The sequence below is a fragment of the Lampetra fluviatilis genome, chromosome 23 (assembly GCF_964198595.1).
Source record: "Lampetra fluviatilis chromosome 23, kcLamFluv1.1, whole genome shotgun sequence".
In the NCBI taxonomy this organism is placed as follows: Eukaryota; Metazoa; Chordata; class Hyperoartia; order Petromyzontiformes; family Petromyzontidae; genus Lampetra; species Lampetra fluviatilis.
In genome coordinates this window covers 7,943,429-7,963,095 of record NC_136297.1, presented here as the reverse complement: position 1 = coordinate 7,963,095, position 19,667 = coordinate 7,943,429, and the positions used below count along the sequence as shown (strand labels likewise).

Sequence of the window (19,667 nt, the reverse complement as noted above, 5' to 3'; positions counted from 1 at the left end):
ACCACATGGTTGTGGTGAATGGAGGTTAGAGTAGACGACGTGGTGTTGCATGGAGCAGGTAGAGGAGACATGGTGGGGTGGGGGGGTATAGAGGAAACGGTGTGGGTCATGGTCGTGGTAGTCCACCCAAGAGAGACGCGAGGGGACAGGAGATGTGGGTCGTGGTGTAAAGAATGGAGAGGAGACGACATGCGTGATGGTTTGTACATGAAGGGTGGTCATGTCTTGCGAGGGGAAACATTAGGGGCCTAGACAATGGGCCGTGGTGGTGCATGGAGAGTTGTCTCTTGGAGGTTGTCTGGCTGACAGTACAGCATGTCTGGTCCTCTATCCTGTTGTCACTTATGTCTAACCCTCTGCCCGATCGCTCAATATATCTGTTCCACTGTCATATGTCTGTCCCTCTTGACTACCATTCTGGCTGTCAACTTGTCCATATGTCCCTCCGGTTTTTTTCTGACCCTTTGCCGCTCTCGGGCCCTCTCTCTGCCTGACATTTTCCGTATGCTTGTCCAGCTGTTCCTGCAAGTGTCCCCACATCCCAACACCTGACCTGTGTACCTGTACGGATGGCCTGTCTCGCTGCTACTACTCTGCTCCGTCCGTACGTTTTTTCTGGTCTTCCATTTGTATATTTGCCTCCGTGTCAGCCTATCCCACCATGCCCTGTGCCCTGTTGGGGGTTAGGGGATGGTGACCATGATGGTAACGATGGAGGTATCTGGGTGCTGTTGGAAGCGGAGCCCAATTCGCGGCGCCGCAGGTTCTCCCCGAGTTCGATTACCAATTAAATCCCGCTGCCCCGTACACTGTACATGGAATCGCACTGTAATGTTTCGCTGCTGTTGTTGACAATGGCTTGGCAGCGTAATTAGCTGCCGTCTGGGAACGACGGGAACACAGTTGGGAGTGAGTGCCTCGTAATGGAGGATCCTGGGATGGTGTGTGCCCCCCTTGTTCTTTAAGGTCACGCACAAAAGTGGCATTGCATTGGGCTACCTTGCGTGTTTCAAAAGACAACGAGCATTGCGGGCCTGCATTCGTGATGATGATGACGGCAGCCGCTGCTACTTGCTTGCCGTGTGTGTGGTGTTTGCCTACAAGAGAGTTTTAACATGCACATATCGGTGGTGCCGGCTGCCTTGTGTGGGGGGGGGGGCTCCTTTAGTGTGCTTACGTGCCGCAACGATGGGAGACCTGGCTTTCGTGCCATTGCGATGGGAGACCTGGCTTACGTGCCAAATGTCAGGGTGTGGAATGGCAGCACGCGACTAATTCACCGTGTAGGACTTGCGGAAGAGCGTCGAAATGTGTGTGGCGGCGGGGGGGGCGGTGTCCACTTAAAGTGAACTGAACGTGTCGCGCAATCGGATAGGAGCGATCATTTCTCAAAAAAGCGTTGCATATTTACTCGTTCGCGTTCAAAGCAACGTCAACAGTGCCGGCCCGAGCCTCTTGGGGGCCCTAAGCAGAATTTGATTTGGGGGCCCCCCTCCCACCACGCAGACTCATCTGTGCTAGAAGGTGGCCAGGGGGCCCCAAGCAGCCGCTTAGTTCGCTTATGCCTCGGGCCGGCCCTGAACGTCAAGGTTGCACTGCTGTGTGGTAACAATGGGATTGCGATACATTGCTTTACGTCGTGCCCAGGGTGGCTTGCAGGCGGTTAAGCCATTATGCACCTCTTGCATTATATTACGATAGCCCGCCCAGCCGTGATGATGTGCAGTTAGTGGGTGGTGCTACTGCATTGTGGACCTGTGCACCCCCCTCCACACACCCTCGCCCACCCACTCATCCACCCACCCACACGCATCACTCATCTACCCCACCCGACCACATCACTCGTACGTTCGCCGCTTTCCAAAGCCACCCAAACCGCATGCACCGTCGTGCTGCAGCACCAATGTCACTTACCCATTGACAATGATGCGGGGGGATGGCCGAGGGGCTTTGGCGAAGGGGTTTCTGCGAGGGAAGGTGTGTGTGTGTGGTCTTCTAGTTTTCGTACCCGGCGGAACGTAACGTGATGTAAGGTGGGGTAGGCTCTGTGCCTGTCCCCGCCGAGGGAGGAGCGTGGTGGAGGGGAGGCCCTTTGGGAGGGGAACCGGTGCCAAACCCCAGAGCAGTCCCCTTGCTGCCGACATCTTGTCATGGATGTCCCCCCGGCTATGGCTCTTGGCTTGAGCCAAGAGTCGGGAGGGAGGGAGACAAACGTGTGGCTTGATGGCGCAGGGTCTGTGACTTAGAGGGGTAATGTTGCACGTGTGCAAGTTACCGGCTCCCCTTGTTGGTAGAGGGGTTGGTACCTTTGGAAGCAAATCCTAGTTCCTAATCGAGTTGTTTTGACATTGCACGAGGTTGTGGCGTATGCAGGTACACCTTAAATGAGCACAATTCATCGTTGCATTGCACTGGTTGGAGGGAAGGCGAATGGCAACGTCTTGTTGCAAGCGCACTGCTTCAGATATAATCATACCTGGCCTTGCGCCCCCCCCCCCCCCGCGAGTGTGCATATATGCAACTTATATTGTACCGTAACTGTTTGCGTTTTCACTGAATCGCTTATTGCTCAGCACGTTTTCGTACAGTATTTACATGACCTTTATGACCTTGTGACAGCCCGTTCAGATCTGGTACATGTTATATCACTCTGTCAATCCACTGCTGGATGACGGCCTCCGTGGCCATGCGGCTTCGTGTGGGTTGCTGAAGCCAGGGGCAAATAGACGTTAGAGCATGTAAGTGCAGTACAACAATGGATTCTTCTGCACAGATCTCTGCTGGTGTTGAGTTAAGAATAGAGTAAACCAGCAATGCTTCAATTAGTCTTATGAGTTTTAAAGGAGGTTTTGTTGCAATGAGTTGCTTGGCCAATGCTTGGTGTAATGTTAAGGGGCCAGTGTCTATTTTGCAAAGGAGGCTTTGGAAGGATTTGCAGGTTGCTGACAATTTGATGTGTGCATATTCCATGACTTTTCTAAACATTTGAGAGGCCATGTTTATTTTAAAAGGGATAAACACACCTGGGGTGGGGGGAGGCTTTTTTACATAGCTGGCATTATGATCTGGCCATGTGTCACGTAATTCACTGGAAGGGTGGACATTGAGTACCCTTGTCAACCTTAAGTGTACACAGCTGTCTTCCAAAGGCGAGCCAACGTGTTGTTGTAAATGGTAATGTCTGAAATTCAATTCCAAAATTGCATTATCCCTATTCGTTCTCTCCAGGTCTTCTGTTGCAATCAGACTCGTGTGTTTTAGTTTTTGCCGTGAAATTGATGCATTGTCACACATTGGTTTATATGAAGCTATGTTGAACTTCTTTCGCACCATACGTAGCCGACTGCTAATCGGAGGTGCAATAACGTCGTGTGAAGATATTTACTTTGCCGTTTGCTAAGAGCGCAGAATTTATATGGATGTGCCCTGGCACGTTTTTGAGTGTTTGTTGCTTGAAACATGAAACGCAAAAGGAAAGTTGCTGCGTGTTGCCATGTTCGTATGGTCTGTCAACTTACCAGCGTTCATTGCGGTTTGGCTGAGTATTTTTCATTACCTGTCAATCCAAAACTTTTGTAGTCTTTTAATGGGTATGCATATATTGTTTTAAAGACTAGATGACGTAAATCATGCAAGTGTTGTTAAGTATGTAAACTATGCACAGTTTTATGGACTAAAAGTGATTTTTGAGCTATGATATACACATTGAATTGTGCGTTTAAGAATTGGATGATTTATGGTTAATGCGTACAATTAATATCCTAGTAGTGTACAAATGACACAGGAAACTTTGAAATGGTTAAAATAAGACTAAAACGAGTCAACAAAGAATTGTTAGAATCACAGCCCTGCACAATGGAAATTAATTGAATCGCTCTTGGTGAGATTTCCAAATGGAATATTTGTCTCATGACATGATGCTGAGAGCAACATTGGAATGCAACTAGATGAATTAAAATGTATAGGGTACATTATTCTGTAAATTAATATTAATGAAAAGGGGTTTCATTATTGCAATGCAATTTCAAAAATGTGTCGTACAACCCAAGAACAATAATTTACAGTCAATTGTCACTCCACTGCTGGATGAAGACCTCCCCATGTCATGGGGTTTGTTTGACCATACTTTGCCAAGTTGGTCGGTAGTGCAGGTTGGTCATGCGGAGCCAATGGATAGTTCAGATAGTACTTGCTTCTGATGTTAGCCATTGCCTTGAATCGAACTTGGCTCACCAATTTCTTATCGCAATGCTCTAACCACTCCATCACCGTTGCCCCCCCCTCCTGCACCACAAAACTTATATAAAACTTTTATGAAATAAAATGTAACGTAATAAATGCTTGTTGTCATCCTCGGATCATTTTTACAATATATTGGCAATGATCAGTTCATTGTAAATTAACCACGTTTTGTTGTTTTTGTTCATCAGGGTAAAACACCAAAGAAAAATAACGACGACCCTTTTAACGAAGAGGAGAGAGAACGGAAGGAAGTTGAAGCCCTGGCCAAAAAGTTTGAAGAGAAATACGTACGTTCAGTATCAAGATTCTGCCTGTGTATCTTCTGACAGCTTTGCACCTCAAGCCACGTGAATATTGGAACATTTTAGTGCAAATTTTATAAATGTTTATGAATCTATTTCACTCACTGCTGTATAAGTTTATCCGCTTTTTATATTTTGACCTACTGATATATATTTTTAAGCCTGGCACAGAAACAATGATTTAAATGGGCTCCTGTATCACAACCACACAGAGCCTATGTATAGATAGCACTGACGAAACTGAATGACTTAACTGTGGCATTAACCATATGACATCGAATACAGTTTACGGATAAGTCCCCAGCGATGAAACTGGATCGTGTGCAGGTGTTAAGTGGATTGTTACATCACAGGGCCATGTGAGATGACGATATCTCTTTACACTTATGCAGCAGGTTTACTTGAAGCTTACAAAATGAACAAGACAGATAATGGAAATACTCCTCGGTACTTTTTGTAATATCTTTAAAATGAGATGCAAAAAAAAATCGATTCTTGAATCACGACTTCCAATCTTGAGTTTATGAAAGCGGTTCAGGGTGTATCATTGCATACGTTCAAATTATCATTGCTAAATATTAATAAAATTTCAAATGAATAAATACTCAAATTAAGGCAGAAGTGAAATATGATGACTTATATCCGCATATCCACGGAACAAAGTTGTTGGAGACCGCACCACATTGGTTAGCAAAATCTCGTTCTTAAGTGTAGTTATGCGGGAAATGTATTGTTCAGGCTGCTTTTGGAAAAAAATGATTGCCACTTTAACTTTCTTCCCATGTATTCCTGTGCCGTGTGTGGTATTGATTACAGTCTACTTCAAAGCAAAAGCTTCGGAGAGATCGAGTTCAGGATCTGGTCGACATTGGCTATGGTTACGATGAAACGGATTCCTTTATTGACAACTCGGAGGCAGTAAGTAAACTTGTCCGGCGGTGTGTGCTGCTGACATTTCTCTGTTTGTGTGCTAAGTTATTTGTTTTCTTACACTTTGTGAGGAAATTCTAAAACTATTAAATTTTCCTGGACGGAGACAAAATCTGATAACAAGTTGTTGCAGCAATTTATCAGTTGCGTAATGTTTCAACAATTACTACTGCGTTTGTTGTTTGGGTTTCAGGAGCATTCTTAATTTTCTTTGCACACTGGACCGTGCCACCTTGAGATGCCAATGTTTTTAAAGGGTATTTACAATTATTCTTATGGTGAAGCTGAGTCTGTGATACATCAGGTGCCATTTAACATCACTTTATAACGGTAATACTTTGCCAGTGCTCTGTTTACAACACTTGAGTCAGGCAAACCTGGTCAAATGGGTCCGTAAAGAAATAATTAACCTTATGGAAATGTGTCCCATTTGTTTTAGTGTGTGCGTGGAGGACAGTCGACAATCATACCAGCTGGAAAGTAGAATATGCATTGACGTTTGGAATATTACCACTTCTGCCACCTGCTTTGGGTTTCTGATAAAAGCAGGAATGATTTTTGCCCTCAGAGGAGTCTTAAGGAACTGACTGCTGGGAGCATTAGAGCGCATTCACAATCCATAATAGGGTTTTATTTGAGGTTACTTTTTGTTTTTAATTTCGCATGAAGCGTTCATGCATGCCACATCGGTTATTGTACCGCGTTTATGGAGACTAGTCACGACTTCAAGGTGGCCAATGTTGCATCGTACCCCCAAAAATCAATTGTACTCACCCAAGTGTCAACATTGTATGGTAATTACTGATCCCATAACCTTTATCTGGAGTGCTATATATAGGCATGCTCATCTAGTAACTTGAGCATATTCAAAACGATCAGTTTCTCCTCTCCCACTTGGTGCCTCGGTGTGTAGAAGGTTGTTTTCCAATTGTGGTGAAGGTGTAGACATTTGCAGGGTGTGTGAGGGGGGTGTGGATGGGTTGCTGGGGTACCCAAATGCCCCTGTGGTTAGCAGCCTTTGCCAGCGGGGGTTATCCAATTTGCGCAGCGCTGCTGGTTTTGAATCCCACAGCCAGTCTGGTAAATTCTGCAGGGAATTGCAGGAGCTTGGTGTCTTCTATCCATGTTTAAAAACCCGCCACCACTTACATTTATCAGTGCATCGTTGCCATTGCCCGAACCCAAGTTTGCATATTATCCACAGCTCTCCATGCCAAATTGCACCCATCTATCCAATAATGCAGGCTCTCCCTTGGAGACAATTTTTGTGGGGTGCGAACGCTGGCGAACAAAGAGTGGAACAATACGGACATCCGGAACAAACACCTCATTTGAGACGCACACATCTCAACATCGCATCTCGTGGCTTTGACGTTTCTCCTCAAAGCCACTGGTGCACCATCAACCGAATCAGAATGCCAACAGGCCGATTCGGACATTTCCTTCATAAATGGAAAATAAAAGACAAGCCACAGTTGGATTAAGACCTAGCAACCCAAACTATATACCATATTATATGCGCTGCTTCAACCGAGGAATAGCAAAACAACACAAACTCTTTCCTGAATCCTGATTGTGGCTAGCAGACCTCAACATTGGAATTGCGCTCCTGAACACATTATTCCATATGTACCATATGCAAGAATAGTGGGTGCTTACCTTGTTAATTAAAAGTATATTGATCTGTTATCCTCTTATAGAACAGGTCTAATTGATCCAGGAACTAATGCGATAACTGAGAGAAGCTTGTGTGGGTATATACACATGCATGGACTCTGTCCAATTCTGATCTGTATTTATATGAAAATAAAACTTCTGCATGCATAGAAGAAAAATCGGAAGGCTTAATTTGGAGATAGAATGGGTTTATCCTCATGCATTATGTATTGCTAATTGCACAATATTAACTGTACAACATTACATTTGTCTACAGCTGTCAATTTGCACTTGATATATTGTTATTACTGTATTAATGACATCTGTATTGATGTGTTTATCATTCCACATCTCCCTTTCAGTATTTCCCTACCATTGACTTTTGACTCTGGGTGTTTTAGGTATGTCTCTTGTGCTGTAGAGGAACAAATAGCATTGATCTCCTTTGCTTACTGCACTTCCCATTGTTATCAGAGATGTCATAATGTTCGTGACGCTCTGTCATTTTTAGAGTGCGCATTTTCAGCTGCAGTTAAATGTATGCACCAGAACCTTGAATATTTCATCCTTGGCCACTGACTGAATTATGCTAGCTAAATGGGGCAGTGTTTTCGAGAGCCGAGGTGTTTGTCTATAGAGATTTCAACGTATGAAAAGTGGTGTTTGCATATCTTTTGAGGTAGTGCTGTGTGTAACAAGTAAATGTATTGTCCCGTGATGTCTTGCTCTGGTTTGGTGGCACTAACTTTTACAAGCGACACCACTAGCTTTTATCATCATCATCATCGCGATCCATAGTCAGATAGCCCTTAGGTTTCTACTTTACATATTGTCATTAGTTTATACTTGCCTCTGTCTTGGTCCAATGTGCTCAAGTAGTGCACATCTTTTTGGCACCAACCTCTTATGTTGTCAAACCATTATTTTTTTAGGTCTTTATCAATTTCCTTAAATTTTTCCAAACAACACACTTGTGATATTTCTGTTGTCCATCCTACATATATATTTCCAAATAACGATTGTTTCATGCTCATCTCTGCCTCCATCATGTCGTCTTCTATGTGCAATATTTTTCTTATTTCTACGTTGGTCACCCTTTGGGCCCATTTTAGATTCAGTATCCTTCTCTAGCAAAATATTTCGAATGCCAATATCTTACTCGCTATTATAGTTGTATCAAAGTTAGCTTGGTGGCTTTACATTACTGGTATTTTGAAATGTATTTTCGTCCATAACTATTTTATAGTTTGTTTGTGGAAGATACAAAAACAGATTTAGCAGCTGGAGGGTCTCGTCAGCCTGTACTGCTTGCCGATGGTTGTGTGACTTTCCAAGCATGATTTGTGATGGAAGAGGCATTTAATCTAAAGGGTTATTTCAAAAGTGCAATGGAGCTATCTTGGGATTGTAGGGAGGGACAGGTCTATGTTTGGAATATGTTTCGGTCATCTCACCGTGCATTAAATATTGGGTATTTTGGCACGTAAAAAAATCGGCGTTTACTGGAAAATGGTGTTTGTGGACGCAGTCTTGGGAGGTTTTTTTATGCTGTTAGGAGTTAAATGAGTTCGGAGTAAAATTTACATGTTAGACTTATTAATCTCGGTTTAAGTTACATCTTGTTTTCCCTAGATAGGTAGTTTAATGCACCATTTTTTTCCTTCCCATGTTAGAAATAAGTGATAGAAATATCCAATAAAATTGTATTCAAATTGAAAACAATTATTTTAGCTGGTTTTGTGTTTGAGGACATATATTTAGCCATAATAGTTTTTTTTCCTGGAACCGCTTTATTTTGGCAGTGCAATGAAGTGGTAGTCAAATGGGCAATCAAATAATGTTTCTTAAAGGAGCAGCGTACACTGCCGGTTCCCACATCGTTTTATAATGGGGCTGTATAGATGCCCCTTCAGGAGCTTTTTCCTTGTATGTGTTTTTGTAGGTGATGTGTCACCTGGAGCGGGAGTTGAACGCATCTGAGAATGTCATTGGCTGACTAGGGAAAGCAGGTTTAAAGTGAGTAATTAACTTAGTTTCTGGCTTCTTGTTTGTATCAAGTCGAAGAACGTCACATGGAAGCAGCGTTTTAATATTTAGTCTTGACAAACAAATACAGCAGTGATAAGATTGTTAAGAGTGTACAAGATTTCAATTGCTTTGATATACCACAGTTCTTACACTGTACACAGGACAACAATGCACGATTCAATTGTGCCTCAACAAATATTTTTGAGTCGAAACATCTTATCGTGGTGGGGGGGAGACTTCAATTTTGATTTCCTGTACTTGCAGTAATCGTGGCAGTGTTAGAGCCAGTGTATCTACTTTACTAGCTAGTCAAGAGATTTTCAGTTGAGAACCTGCAGAGGCTCGAATAGCATTTCCAATGAATTGCCATGCTCTAACAAAACGCCCCTTGCATGGTAGGTCACAGTTCTAATGCAGTGAGTTGATGTTGGAAGGTCAGTATTGACCCTTTCCCGTTCTGTTGTATACATCAGTTCTCCAATTTCCGTTCCGATGATGTACGCGTACATGTACATCATTGGAACAGAACCGGAAGAAAAACTAAAATAATTTTATCGGTACCAAGGCTTCCACAAGGTCATGCGGGATGGCGTGTGGCACAGTTTGGCGTTAGCTATCATAGAGTGCGGTCATGTCGCTATGGTTCTCCATGGTGAGTACAATGTCTTTAAAAACAACGACTCTCTACCTCTCTAAATAAAATTATCACTGAACCGCTTGCGTGTTCCAAGATTCGGTGGTGAACGGGACCCACCCTGTAACTTGCAGTCTCGGAATGGGAAAGGGTGAACTGTGGCCAGGTGGTTCAGCGGTAGAGCGAACAACTTGCAACGCATAATAATAATAATAATAATACTCAGCCCATCATCCGTCCGGTGTCAATAAGATAGGTTTCATTCTGTGGGGAAGTCAACCGGGGATGTCCTATGGATAGACTCACCTCCACCATACAAATTTGGAAATCCCACCTGGCTCGGCGCTGTAAACCGGAGATGAGCACCGCTGCGATTCTCATTCGATCAGGAAATCACTTTTGACTTTTTTGACTGTTGGCAACAGTGTTCACTGCTCAGTAGCTGGAATGAGTACATTGTTACCTGTACCTTGATATTCCTTTGTAGAGGCAGCTGAACATCAGCGAGATGCATCTATTGGAGGGTCTTTTTTTTGGTCCTGATTATGCCCGTGTTCTGTCTCCAAGCATTTCCAAAAAGACGACAGCAAGTGACCAAGCACCTGATATTGGTTTATTCTTTTGTATGCTAATGAGAAAGTACTTCTTAGAACAGTGCCTGCTTGTTTGCTGGGATTCAGAGTGCCTATCATCATCAAACAGATTGCAGTCTTTCAATGAACCTTTCCCTTACCGAGGGCCGAATAGGACTTTAAAATGCCTTTGGCAGGCAACCACATTAACACCCATTTCCGTCACTGTAAGAAGCCTATGCAGTGACAGGAGTGACTGAACGTGATGAAAAGTCCCCTCTAGTGCGCCTATTAATGCAGCTAAGATGATTGTAGTGACAGATAAAGATTAATCTTTTTGGTAGAAGGGAAATAATAAAAAAATAAAACATAATAAAATAAAATTCTCACGACGTTTCGGCCACAACGCAAGCAGCCGTCCTCAGGTGAAGAACAGGAAAGACGGCGTCCGACGCGGTCTTTCCAGCCCTGTTCTTCACCTGAGGATGGCTGCTTGCGTTGTGGCCGAAACGTCGTGAGAATTTGATTTTATTATGTTTTATTATTTTATTATTTCCCTTCTACGTGACTTTACCGAAAGAACAAGAAGATGAATCCCTGCAGCCACGAAAGCTTTAAATCGTAACAGATAAAGATTGTTTTGCAGGCCGTTTCAAATAGTTAGGTTTCCTGTGGCCCCACAGTGGGTCATGTGACCCACAGGCTGAATGAACAAAGTCAGCCTGCGGGCCGTAGGTTTCCCCCACCCCCTGGTATATGTAGGACAGCAATGCCATGTTGCATAACAGGGTTTTGCAGAAGAGTCATCCGAGAGAGAAATGGGCAGCACTTTCCCGTGTGTTTGATCGTTAAGTTTTGGAAATTTACTTTATTTTTAAAATAAATATCAAAATAACACTTCCAGTAAGTGTAAACTCTTTTAGGTTTCATAATTGTTTTATATCACGCAATGGAATTGGAACTCGTAGGGATCGTATTCTTTTCTTCATTCTAGATTTGAAGCTTTCGTGACTGCAAGGATTCATATTCTTAGGTTTTTTCGGTAAAGTCACGTAGGTAAAACATAAAAATTAATGAAAGTAAAATAAAATAAAAAATAAAATAAAAATCACGACGTTTCGAATGCAACACAAGTCTCCGTCATCAGGTGGGACCGTCACAGCCAGATTTGCAGCAAATGAGATACCGCCGCTCTAAGCGTTCAGCAAATCTGGCTGTGACGGTCCCACCTGATGACGGAGACTTCTGTTGCCTCCGAAACGTCGTGATTTTTATTTTATTTTACTTTCATTTCTTTTCTTCACTTGTGCTTACTTTAGATGAGCTGAAGAATGTTACTCGAGCTATGCGTGTGCCGTGCCTTGTCACCCACTGAATGTTCACCAATGTGGGAGATCGTGCATATGATGCATCGTGCAAGTTAACATCAATATGCTGTCAGCGCAAAGTAGCGTTACAAGACAAAACTTTCAACTGTTCCCAAATGCCAACTTGCACATTTTTGTTTTATTTAACAGGAATACTTATTACTGTACCTCTCTGGCATCTCTATATGCTGTGAAGAAGGGCCATTAACCAAAACGTCACCTGTTATATACTTTCTCTTATTTAAGGACGTGTTATGGATGGATATGAGTTGGCTTATTATTGGGAAATGCCTGGGTCTGATGAAAGATGTTTGCTTCCTTGCCAAGCATCTTGTGGTAATGTTGTTGCCTTGAATTTATTTGTATTAGGCTTTGCATTATTTTAACCGATACAAACGTGTTTGTCGGTGTCTTACAACAGTGATGACAAGAGAAAAAAACTTGTCGGCAATTACGGTTATAATTTTCTCTCAAGTCTATAACTACACGAACGTTGAGCGCTTAGAGCGGCGGTATCTCACTAGTTTTACTCTGCAGCACCGTCTGAGCGCGACCGCGATTTACATGATGGGACGGATCCTAACAGTTTTGTTGTTTCGTCAGTACGACGAGTTGGTGCCCGCCTCGCTTACGACCAAGTACGGCGGCTTTTACATCAACACGGGAACCCTGCAGTTTCGGCCGGCGTCGGATTCGGAGGACGACAATGCTTCTTCGAACCTGGACAAGCACAAGAAGCCACTAAAGGTTCCGATGATTTCCTCTCAAGATGCTCCTTATTTTTTTGGGTCCTGCATAGGTTTTAGCTTTTTGGGTTGTTACTGCATGTTGTTTGCGATGAGGTCGCGCCAAAAACACACACGGTACAATCTGGAGAGGCATCAGAATTTGTTTTATTTTGATTACATTTGTAACTTTTAATTCTCAATGTTAAGTGTATTGGTTTTCTCCAAGTGTTTTTTTGCTCATTGGCAAGTAACATCAGTGTTGTTTCATCGATGATCTGTCTTTGATGTTTTGTATTTTTACTTCCCACAAGAAATTTAAGGAAGGAGAGGACAAGATGATGAAGAAGCGTAAAAGGAAAGAAGGACCTGAGAAAGAGAAAATGCCTAAAAAGCTGAAAGTGCTCAAGCAAATAGGGTAATGTTTATTCGAATGTCCACTTTCTCACATACAAAAAGAGTACAGCCCTTGGTCAGTCCATTGATGGATTATGGCTTCCTCACACTTGTGTCGGTTATGGGGTTGAGAATTTAGTGCCCAAGAGCAGTTCTGGTATCACTTGCCACCGATGTTAGCCATAGCCAGGAATCAAAATCGGTTTGCCGGGTTTCAGGGGGCAGTACGCTAACCACTCCACCACCACTCCACCCCATCTCCTTTTTACGAATCTGCAAACCCACCCACTTTATACAGAAGAATATATTAACTTACTGTTGATCCCCCCCTCATCTGAGACTCGGAGCATATTCTTGCCAAAGAATGCCTGGTCCTTGTTCTTTTTCAAACATTTCAAGAACACCATTGTGTCGAAGAGACTTTTTAAGCATTAATATCCGTTTGGGAGTTTGATTTTGCTGAACTGTAACGTCTTAAGTTTGGGGCATTAGAACACACTTGCAAAAGCCATTATTTACTGCTTAAAGTTACTGCTTGATGAGAAATGGTCGTGGAAAAAAACAAGGCGTGTTTCTTTCGCAGAATAACACCTCTGAATTCTGACAAGTCCGAAAAGCAGAAGAAAAAGAAAAGCAAAGGCTCCATTTCACTGCCGGAGATGATTGAGCGATTCCAGAAGGAGAAAGAGGAGGCGGCAATGAAGCAGGAAAAGGTGGCGCAGGCCGCACCGGCATCCGGAAACTCTGTAAATGCTACAAATGCCAGCGCTCCAGAGGAGCTCGTAAAAGCGCCTGTAAGCAAGCCAGAGCCCCTGCCAATGCCAGACTGCTCTGCCGACCAGCTGCTGCCCAACCTGTTTGGGCCAGGCTGCGATCTGGACCTACTTCAGGTGGTGGCCAACGCAGCACACAACCTGACCAGCCTTGACCTGGACAGTCTCCTGGAGGACTCGCCAAACAGCAGCCTCTCCCAGGAGTCGGAGGCTCCTTGCCAGCAGGCCCAGCCCAATCCCAAGCTGCCAGATGGGCTGCCTGCTCCACTTGACATGAAAATTAAGCAACTGGCAGAGGTAAAATATATTTAATGCATTCCAACTGAGGTTGCAAGCATTAATGCATGAGCTCTGTCCATCTGTCTGTCCATGTCTCTCTAACTTGGGGTCATGGTTACTATTGTAGAGATGATTCGGTTATAAATGTCCTCCTCTAACCCAGCTTAAATATACGCTGCCAAGCTTGGTGGTGTTCATTCGGACGCTGTCTTTCCGACAGCCCTGTTCTTCACCTGAGGACGGCTGCTTGCGCTGTGGCCGAAACGTCGTGAGAATTTTATTTTATTATTTTTATTATTTCCCTTCTACGTGACTTTACCGAAAGAACCAAGAAGATGAATCCCTGCAGTCACGAAAGCTTTAAATCGATATTTCAAATAAATTTCAAGTTTTGTTGGTACTAAGGACTTATCCTACATAAAACCAAGCAAATTGTTAAGGCCGATGCCCAAAATCAGGATACCCAAACCATAGAATAAAAATGCAAATATGCCCTCACAGCTACGCTATCGGTTTCCATAATGCTAATTAAAGACTTCGGAAGACAAACGCGTGTTGGAAAGCATTATAGAATCCATGCATATGCAAGAATGTTTTTAAGTTGTTTAAAATTAATTTTCCTCTCGCTGTCGTGTTTATACAGAGTGCACCAAAAATCATAAACCGTACATACATCTGTACAGTAAATTATAGCAGATGCTCCAACTGTACCCAATTTGGCCATACACATCTCAGTCCTTTTCATCACAGGATGATGCCTGAACAATCCTCAACGTGTCCACGTTGCTGTTAGCCTGCTTATTCATATTTTAAATGAACATCTGTATATCCAGTGTGGTTCTGAAATCGCTAAGGTTCCTGACTTGTTCCACACGCTATACCACAACCCCTGTGGAAGCTTAAATGTGAATGGCAGTCTGGAAGAGAAATATTGGTGGAATGTTGGTGTTTTTTTCGCTCAATGTGGTGCTAATATTTTTTTCTTTTAAACTCAGGTTGCCAAAACGTGTGATAGCGAGAGCAAGCAGAAGCTCTTCAGCCAAGATGTCAGTCACATCCTCCTAGAGTGAGTACTAGCCACAGCGACATTATTGTTTCATCGTCAAAATAGTTAACTTGGTACGTAAATATTAAGAAGGTACCTTTGACTCGTGAAATTGTGCAATAATATGTTAAAATGTGTCACGGAATGGCATTCCAGAATCCTAATTGACTCGTAAGTTGTGAATCTAAAATTAGTTTTCTTCCAAATCTGTCAAATATTGTTTGAGAATGCACATTTTCTTTTGTAGCATCTGTACTCCATAATTACCTTGAATATTATATCCTTCACAATATTCACACTTACTTTTAGCATTTGTCAATCCATTGCTAGATGGTCGTGTGGTTTTGTACACCATACTTTACCACGTAAATGTGGTTTAATGGTGTGGGGGGGGGGGCACATGAATAATTACATATGAACATTCATTTAAATCTTTTCTTTTCAACCACTCGCTTTGTTCTTGACCCTCATGTAGCATCGAAGTTCAGACAAAGGAACTGAACAGCCAGCTGCGTGGGGGCGTCTACGCTCACGTGGCGTCCCTCCTGGGTTGCAGCAAGGAATCTCTTTTGAGGCGCGCCAAGAAGCTCCATCAGCATGAGCAGGTGAGCAGCTGCTCAGTGGATGTGTAGGCGAGGACAAGCGGTTTGTGTTGTGGACCTCAGAGTGGACATGGAGATTGGCCCAGGACAGAGAATGGTGTGGAGGAAGACGACACGAGTTGGGGGAATTGCAGCGAGAAGAAGAAGACGAATCCCATTTGTGTGTCCACAAAAGCCTCACGGACTCCTGAAACTCTTTTTCTGATGTTCTTTCATTGGAATGGTTGGCCAGTTCCATTCATGAGAGGTTGACTGGTAGGTGGGTGAACACGGGAGTACAGAGACAATACTGACATACACGAGGTGTAATGCTCAAAGCTTGAAGAAATCCAGCCCAAGCCTACAACACCCTTGGGCTTCTTAACCAAGTATTCGTCAAGTTTAACACTGCTTAAGCTTCCGAGATGTGATGATTGATTGCGTGTGTAGTGGGTATAAACGGAGGGAGACTTTTCTGAAGGCAACACGTTTATTATACAATTACAGCTTAACACAAAGAGATTACGGCCCCCTTCCACCCGATATCCTTGGGAGGTATGTCCTCCACACTGGCGTGCCCTACACACTGGGGGAGTCGCTCACTAAGGGTCCTCCGGCTAGCGGGACCTAGGGAAGCTAATCTGACCCAACCCAGCCAAGGTCCTTGGCTCCGGCCCCGGCTCCAGGTCTTCAGGGTGGCTTCTTCGAGTCTTCGAGTGGACGACAACTGCCAGGCCCGTTCAGGGGTCCAGCTTTTATACAGAGTCCCATCTCACTCCGCCCCTAGCCACGCCTTCCTTCTGGAACCTTCCTGAGGGACCTGGAGTGTGACATCATCCCCCAGCCCCCTTCTTGGGGGTCTGGGGTCTGCACCCCTGGTCACGATGCTCCCTGGGGATTACCTCTGCCCAACGAGCCCGACTTCATCTAACTCTCCGGCTCAGCGTCTCTTCCGCCCCCGGTTGACACGGGGCCGGTACTACCGGCTAAGAGGAGTGGTGATCGCGCATCGCGCCCAACAATGCCACTACACGTGCATTCCGGTTTATTTGGTGATAGGTTTTACAAATTTGAAATGCATTCTACTTTTATTTCCAAATTAAGTCGCGTAATTGCTTATGTTTTTCAGTGGGTGACATGCTTTCTTGTTGCATGACTATTCTGCTCTGCTCAGAAACCAGATGGTATAGACATTGGTTCCAACCCTGGATCACAGGGTGGAGTCTGCAAGGCCGTGGGAAAGTGGTCCATGGAACTTTTTTTTTATCACTGCACAGTGGTCCGCAAAATGTGTTTGAGGGTTCGCAATGCCCTCCCTGGGTCCAGAAACATGCGAACCCAACCGATGTAGGAGATTCCTCTGATTTTCCCGCACCTTTAATTAACACAGTTGGCTACGTACGGTGCGAAAGAAGTTCAACATGCATCCATTTGATACCACGCCAACTGTGGCTTCATGAAGCGAGCGTGACCTGTCTCTGCAGGACGGACGTCTCAAGTCGCCGATGTACAAGCTGCGGGACGCTGTGGGCGCCGTCATGCCGGAGCAGACCGTGAAATACCAGGAGACTTACCAGGCCCACACTCAGGCCAAGTACGCCAAAGTCGACATCAAGGGGTGGTTGTTTTTAGTTATTTTTTTAAGCAAAAAAAAAATGCTGCTTGTCAAATACCTAAACTTTACAGCATGCTGTAACTTACATGTCTGATTAATGATTACCCATATGCATTTCGGAATCACAATCTTTATTGAGACTGGAGGAATCCGATGAATCTATGTCGCTCTTTTTTGCAGATGTCCAGTATGGGCAGGTCAGCAGGTTACTTCAGCAAATGCTGATAGGGAAGAGCGGGTTACTCAAACAAGAGTTATGTATTGATTTAAAGCTTTCGTGACTGCAGGGATTCATATTCTTGGTTCTTTCGGTAAAGTCACGTAGAAGGGAAATAATAAAATAATATATATATATTTCGCAACTCACAAAACCCGGTGGTCTCTATATAAGAAAAAAAGCCGATTACATAACTTATATTCTTGGTTCTTTCGGTAAAGTCACGTAGAAGGGAAATAATAAAATAATATTATATAAATATATTTATATTATTTTATTGTGAGTTGTGATTTTTACCCTTTAGTGGAAGCAAACAACAGCGGGGGAGGGGGGGGGCCTCTGAGCGAACGTGGACAAAAGTTGTAATGCTTCGCTGCATGAAGAATGTGTGTTCCATTTCAATCAAGACTTACGGAGAATGGCAGTTGCCTTAATTTACGGTGAAGCATGTTGTTAATCTAAGGTGAGGGTTTTGTTATAACGCCAAAATTGTAATTCGTGTTTTTTTCCTTCAGAATTATGAGTGAAGAACGAGAAAGAGAAGATAAAGATAAAAATGCCAGCGATGATGACGACGATGACGAGAAGCCTGGCAAACGTGTGTTTGGTCCAAGAAAGAAATTTCAGTGGAACACTGAGATAAGGTGACCACTTAACATCATTTAGCAATGTTTTCAATTGACTAGATATTTATAACTCAAGCAGAAATCAATCTTTGAAAACTGATAAAATATTTGTAGTTTTTACTAAACACCCTTTCTGCATCTTCTTGGTTCTTTCGGTAAAGTCACGTAGAATGGAAATAATGAAACAATAAAAATAAAACATAATAAAATAATTTTCACGACGTTTCGGCCACAACGCAAGCAGCCGTCCTCAGGTGAAGAACAGGTCTGTCGATAAGACAGTCTGAATGACACGTCCTGGGCTTGGAGCGTCTATTTAAGCTGGGAGGGAGGAGGAAGAGCGCCTTGACAAAATAATTTGCATATCAAGAGGAATTTTAGCATATTTATGTAATATTACACTATGTATTATTCTACCCACCCTACTGCATACCACACTGCTGCATATTCACCATACAACTAAAATTCCTCTTGATATGCAAATTATTTTGTCAAGGCGCTCTTCCTCCTCCCTCCCAGCTTAAATAGACGCTCCAAGCCCAGGACGTGTCATTCAGACTCTGTCTTACCGACGGACCTGTTCTTCGCCTGAGGACGGCTGCTTGCGTTGTGGCCGAAACGTCGTGAGAATTATTTTATTATGTTTTATTTTTATTATTTTATTATTTCCATTCTACGTGACTTTACCGAAAGAACCAAGAAGATGAATCCCTGCAGTCACGAAAGCTTTAAATCGAAACCCTGTCTGCAGCCGATTCAAATTCCCAATAATTTGGTGTCGGTGCGCTTGCGTTCTTCTGGTGCGTTTGTGCCACCTGGTTTTAGAGGGTTTTGTTTTAAAGAAGTGGCACTGACCAGAATGAATATGTGAAAACAGAAACGAACATAATTTAGATTTGAAGTTTTCGTTTGACTGCAGGGATCCATACTCTTTGGTTCTTTCGGTAAAGTCGTCACGTAGGTAGAAAATAAAACCTAATGACGGACGCTTGTGTTGCGCCCGAAACGTCGTGATTTAATTTATTTTATACCTACGTGACTTTACCGAAAGAACCAAAGAGTACGAACATAATTTGTTTAACATTTATATTTTGCGTTCACAGTAGTAATGTTTGATGAATTCAGTTTTGTGACAGGATTAGAGAAGAGTAACCCTGACCGTATAACGTGTTTTTTACACGATGTTATATGCAAACCCTAACAAACGATTTGTACGTGGCATAATTCGTTACTTATTTTTACTCATCCTCCATTCCACACTCATCCATAACCATCAGTACAATCAACGTGTTGCCCCCCTTGCTACCTTGCTTTGTAAAGCGCAAAAAAATCACGTGCCTTTCTAAAAACATGGGGGGGTGAGAGGGTTTTTCTTCTTCTCCAATTATTATAATAATGCACGCGTCGGCAAATACTTAACGTAGACTCGGCGTTGAGCTTTGCTCGGTGTGTGACACTTGACGCTCCATGAGATAACGGTGGTTGCAGGGATTTGCTGTGTAATGTGGTGAAAGTGAAGATGGCAGGATATGACGCGGAGCGGATTAAGTCACAGTCGGCCGAGGACTACCTGAAGGCCTTCCTAGAGGCCGAGGTGAAGCCGCTGTGGCCCAAGGGCTGGATGCAGTCCAGGTGAGGCCTTCTCAAACCGCGTCGCGACTGCCGCACCAATGCAGTCC

The 19,667-nt window shown here is 43.6% G+C and overlaps 1 protein-coding gene across 10 annotated transcripts in view; it reads left to right on the top strand.

The window, feature by feature from the left end:
- UBN1 (ubinuclein 1) overlaps positions 1-19,667 on the top strand; it is a 39,356-nt gene that overhangs the window by 1,273 nt on the left and 18,416 nt on the right. For 7 of the 10 annotated variants that reach the window (XM_078867030.1, XM_078867029.1, XM_078867023.1 and 4 more), the window contains exons 2-11: positions 4,431-4,529; positions 5,361-5,462; positions 12,335-12,478; positions 12,771-12,874; positions 13,436-13,922; positions 14,900-14,970; positions 15,425-15,554; positions 17,015-17,148; positions 17,878-18,006; positions 19,477-19,620. In XM_078867030.1, coding sequence (XP_078723156.1) covers positions 4,431-4,529; positions 5,361-5,462; positions 12,335-12,478; positions 12,771-12,874; positions 13,436-13,922; positions 14,900-14,970; positions 15,425-15,554; positions 17,015-17,148; positions 17,878-18,006; positions 19,477-19,620 — 1,544 coding nt within the window. The remainder of the gene's footprint in view (positions 1-4,430; positions 4,530-5,360; positions 5,463-12,334; positions 12,479-12,770; positions 12,875-13,435; positions 13,923-14,899; positions 14,971-15,424; positions 15,555-17,014; positions 17,149-17,877; positions 18,007-19,476; positions 19,621-19,667) is intronic. The other 3 variants (XM_078867024.1, XM_078867025.1, XM_078867031.1) reach the window with 3 other exon arrangements.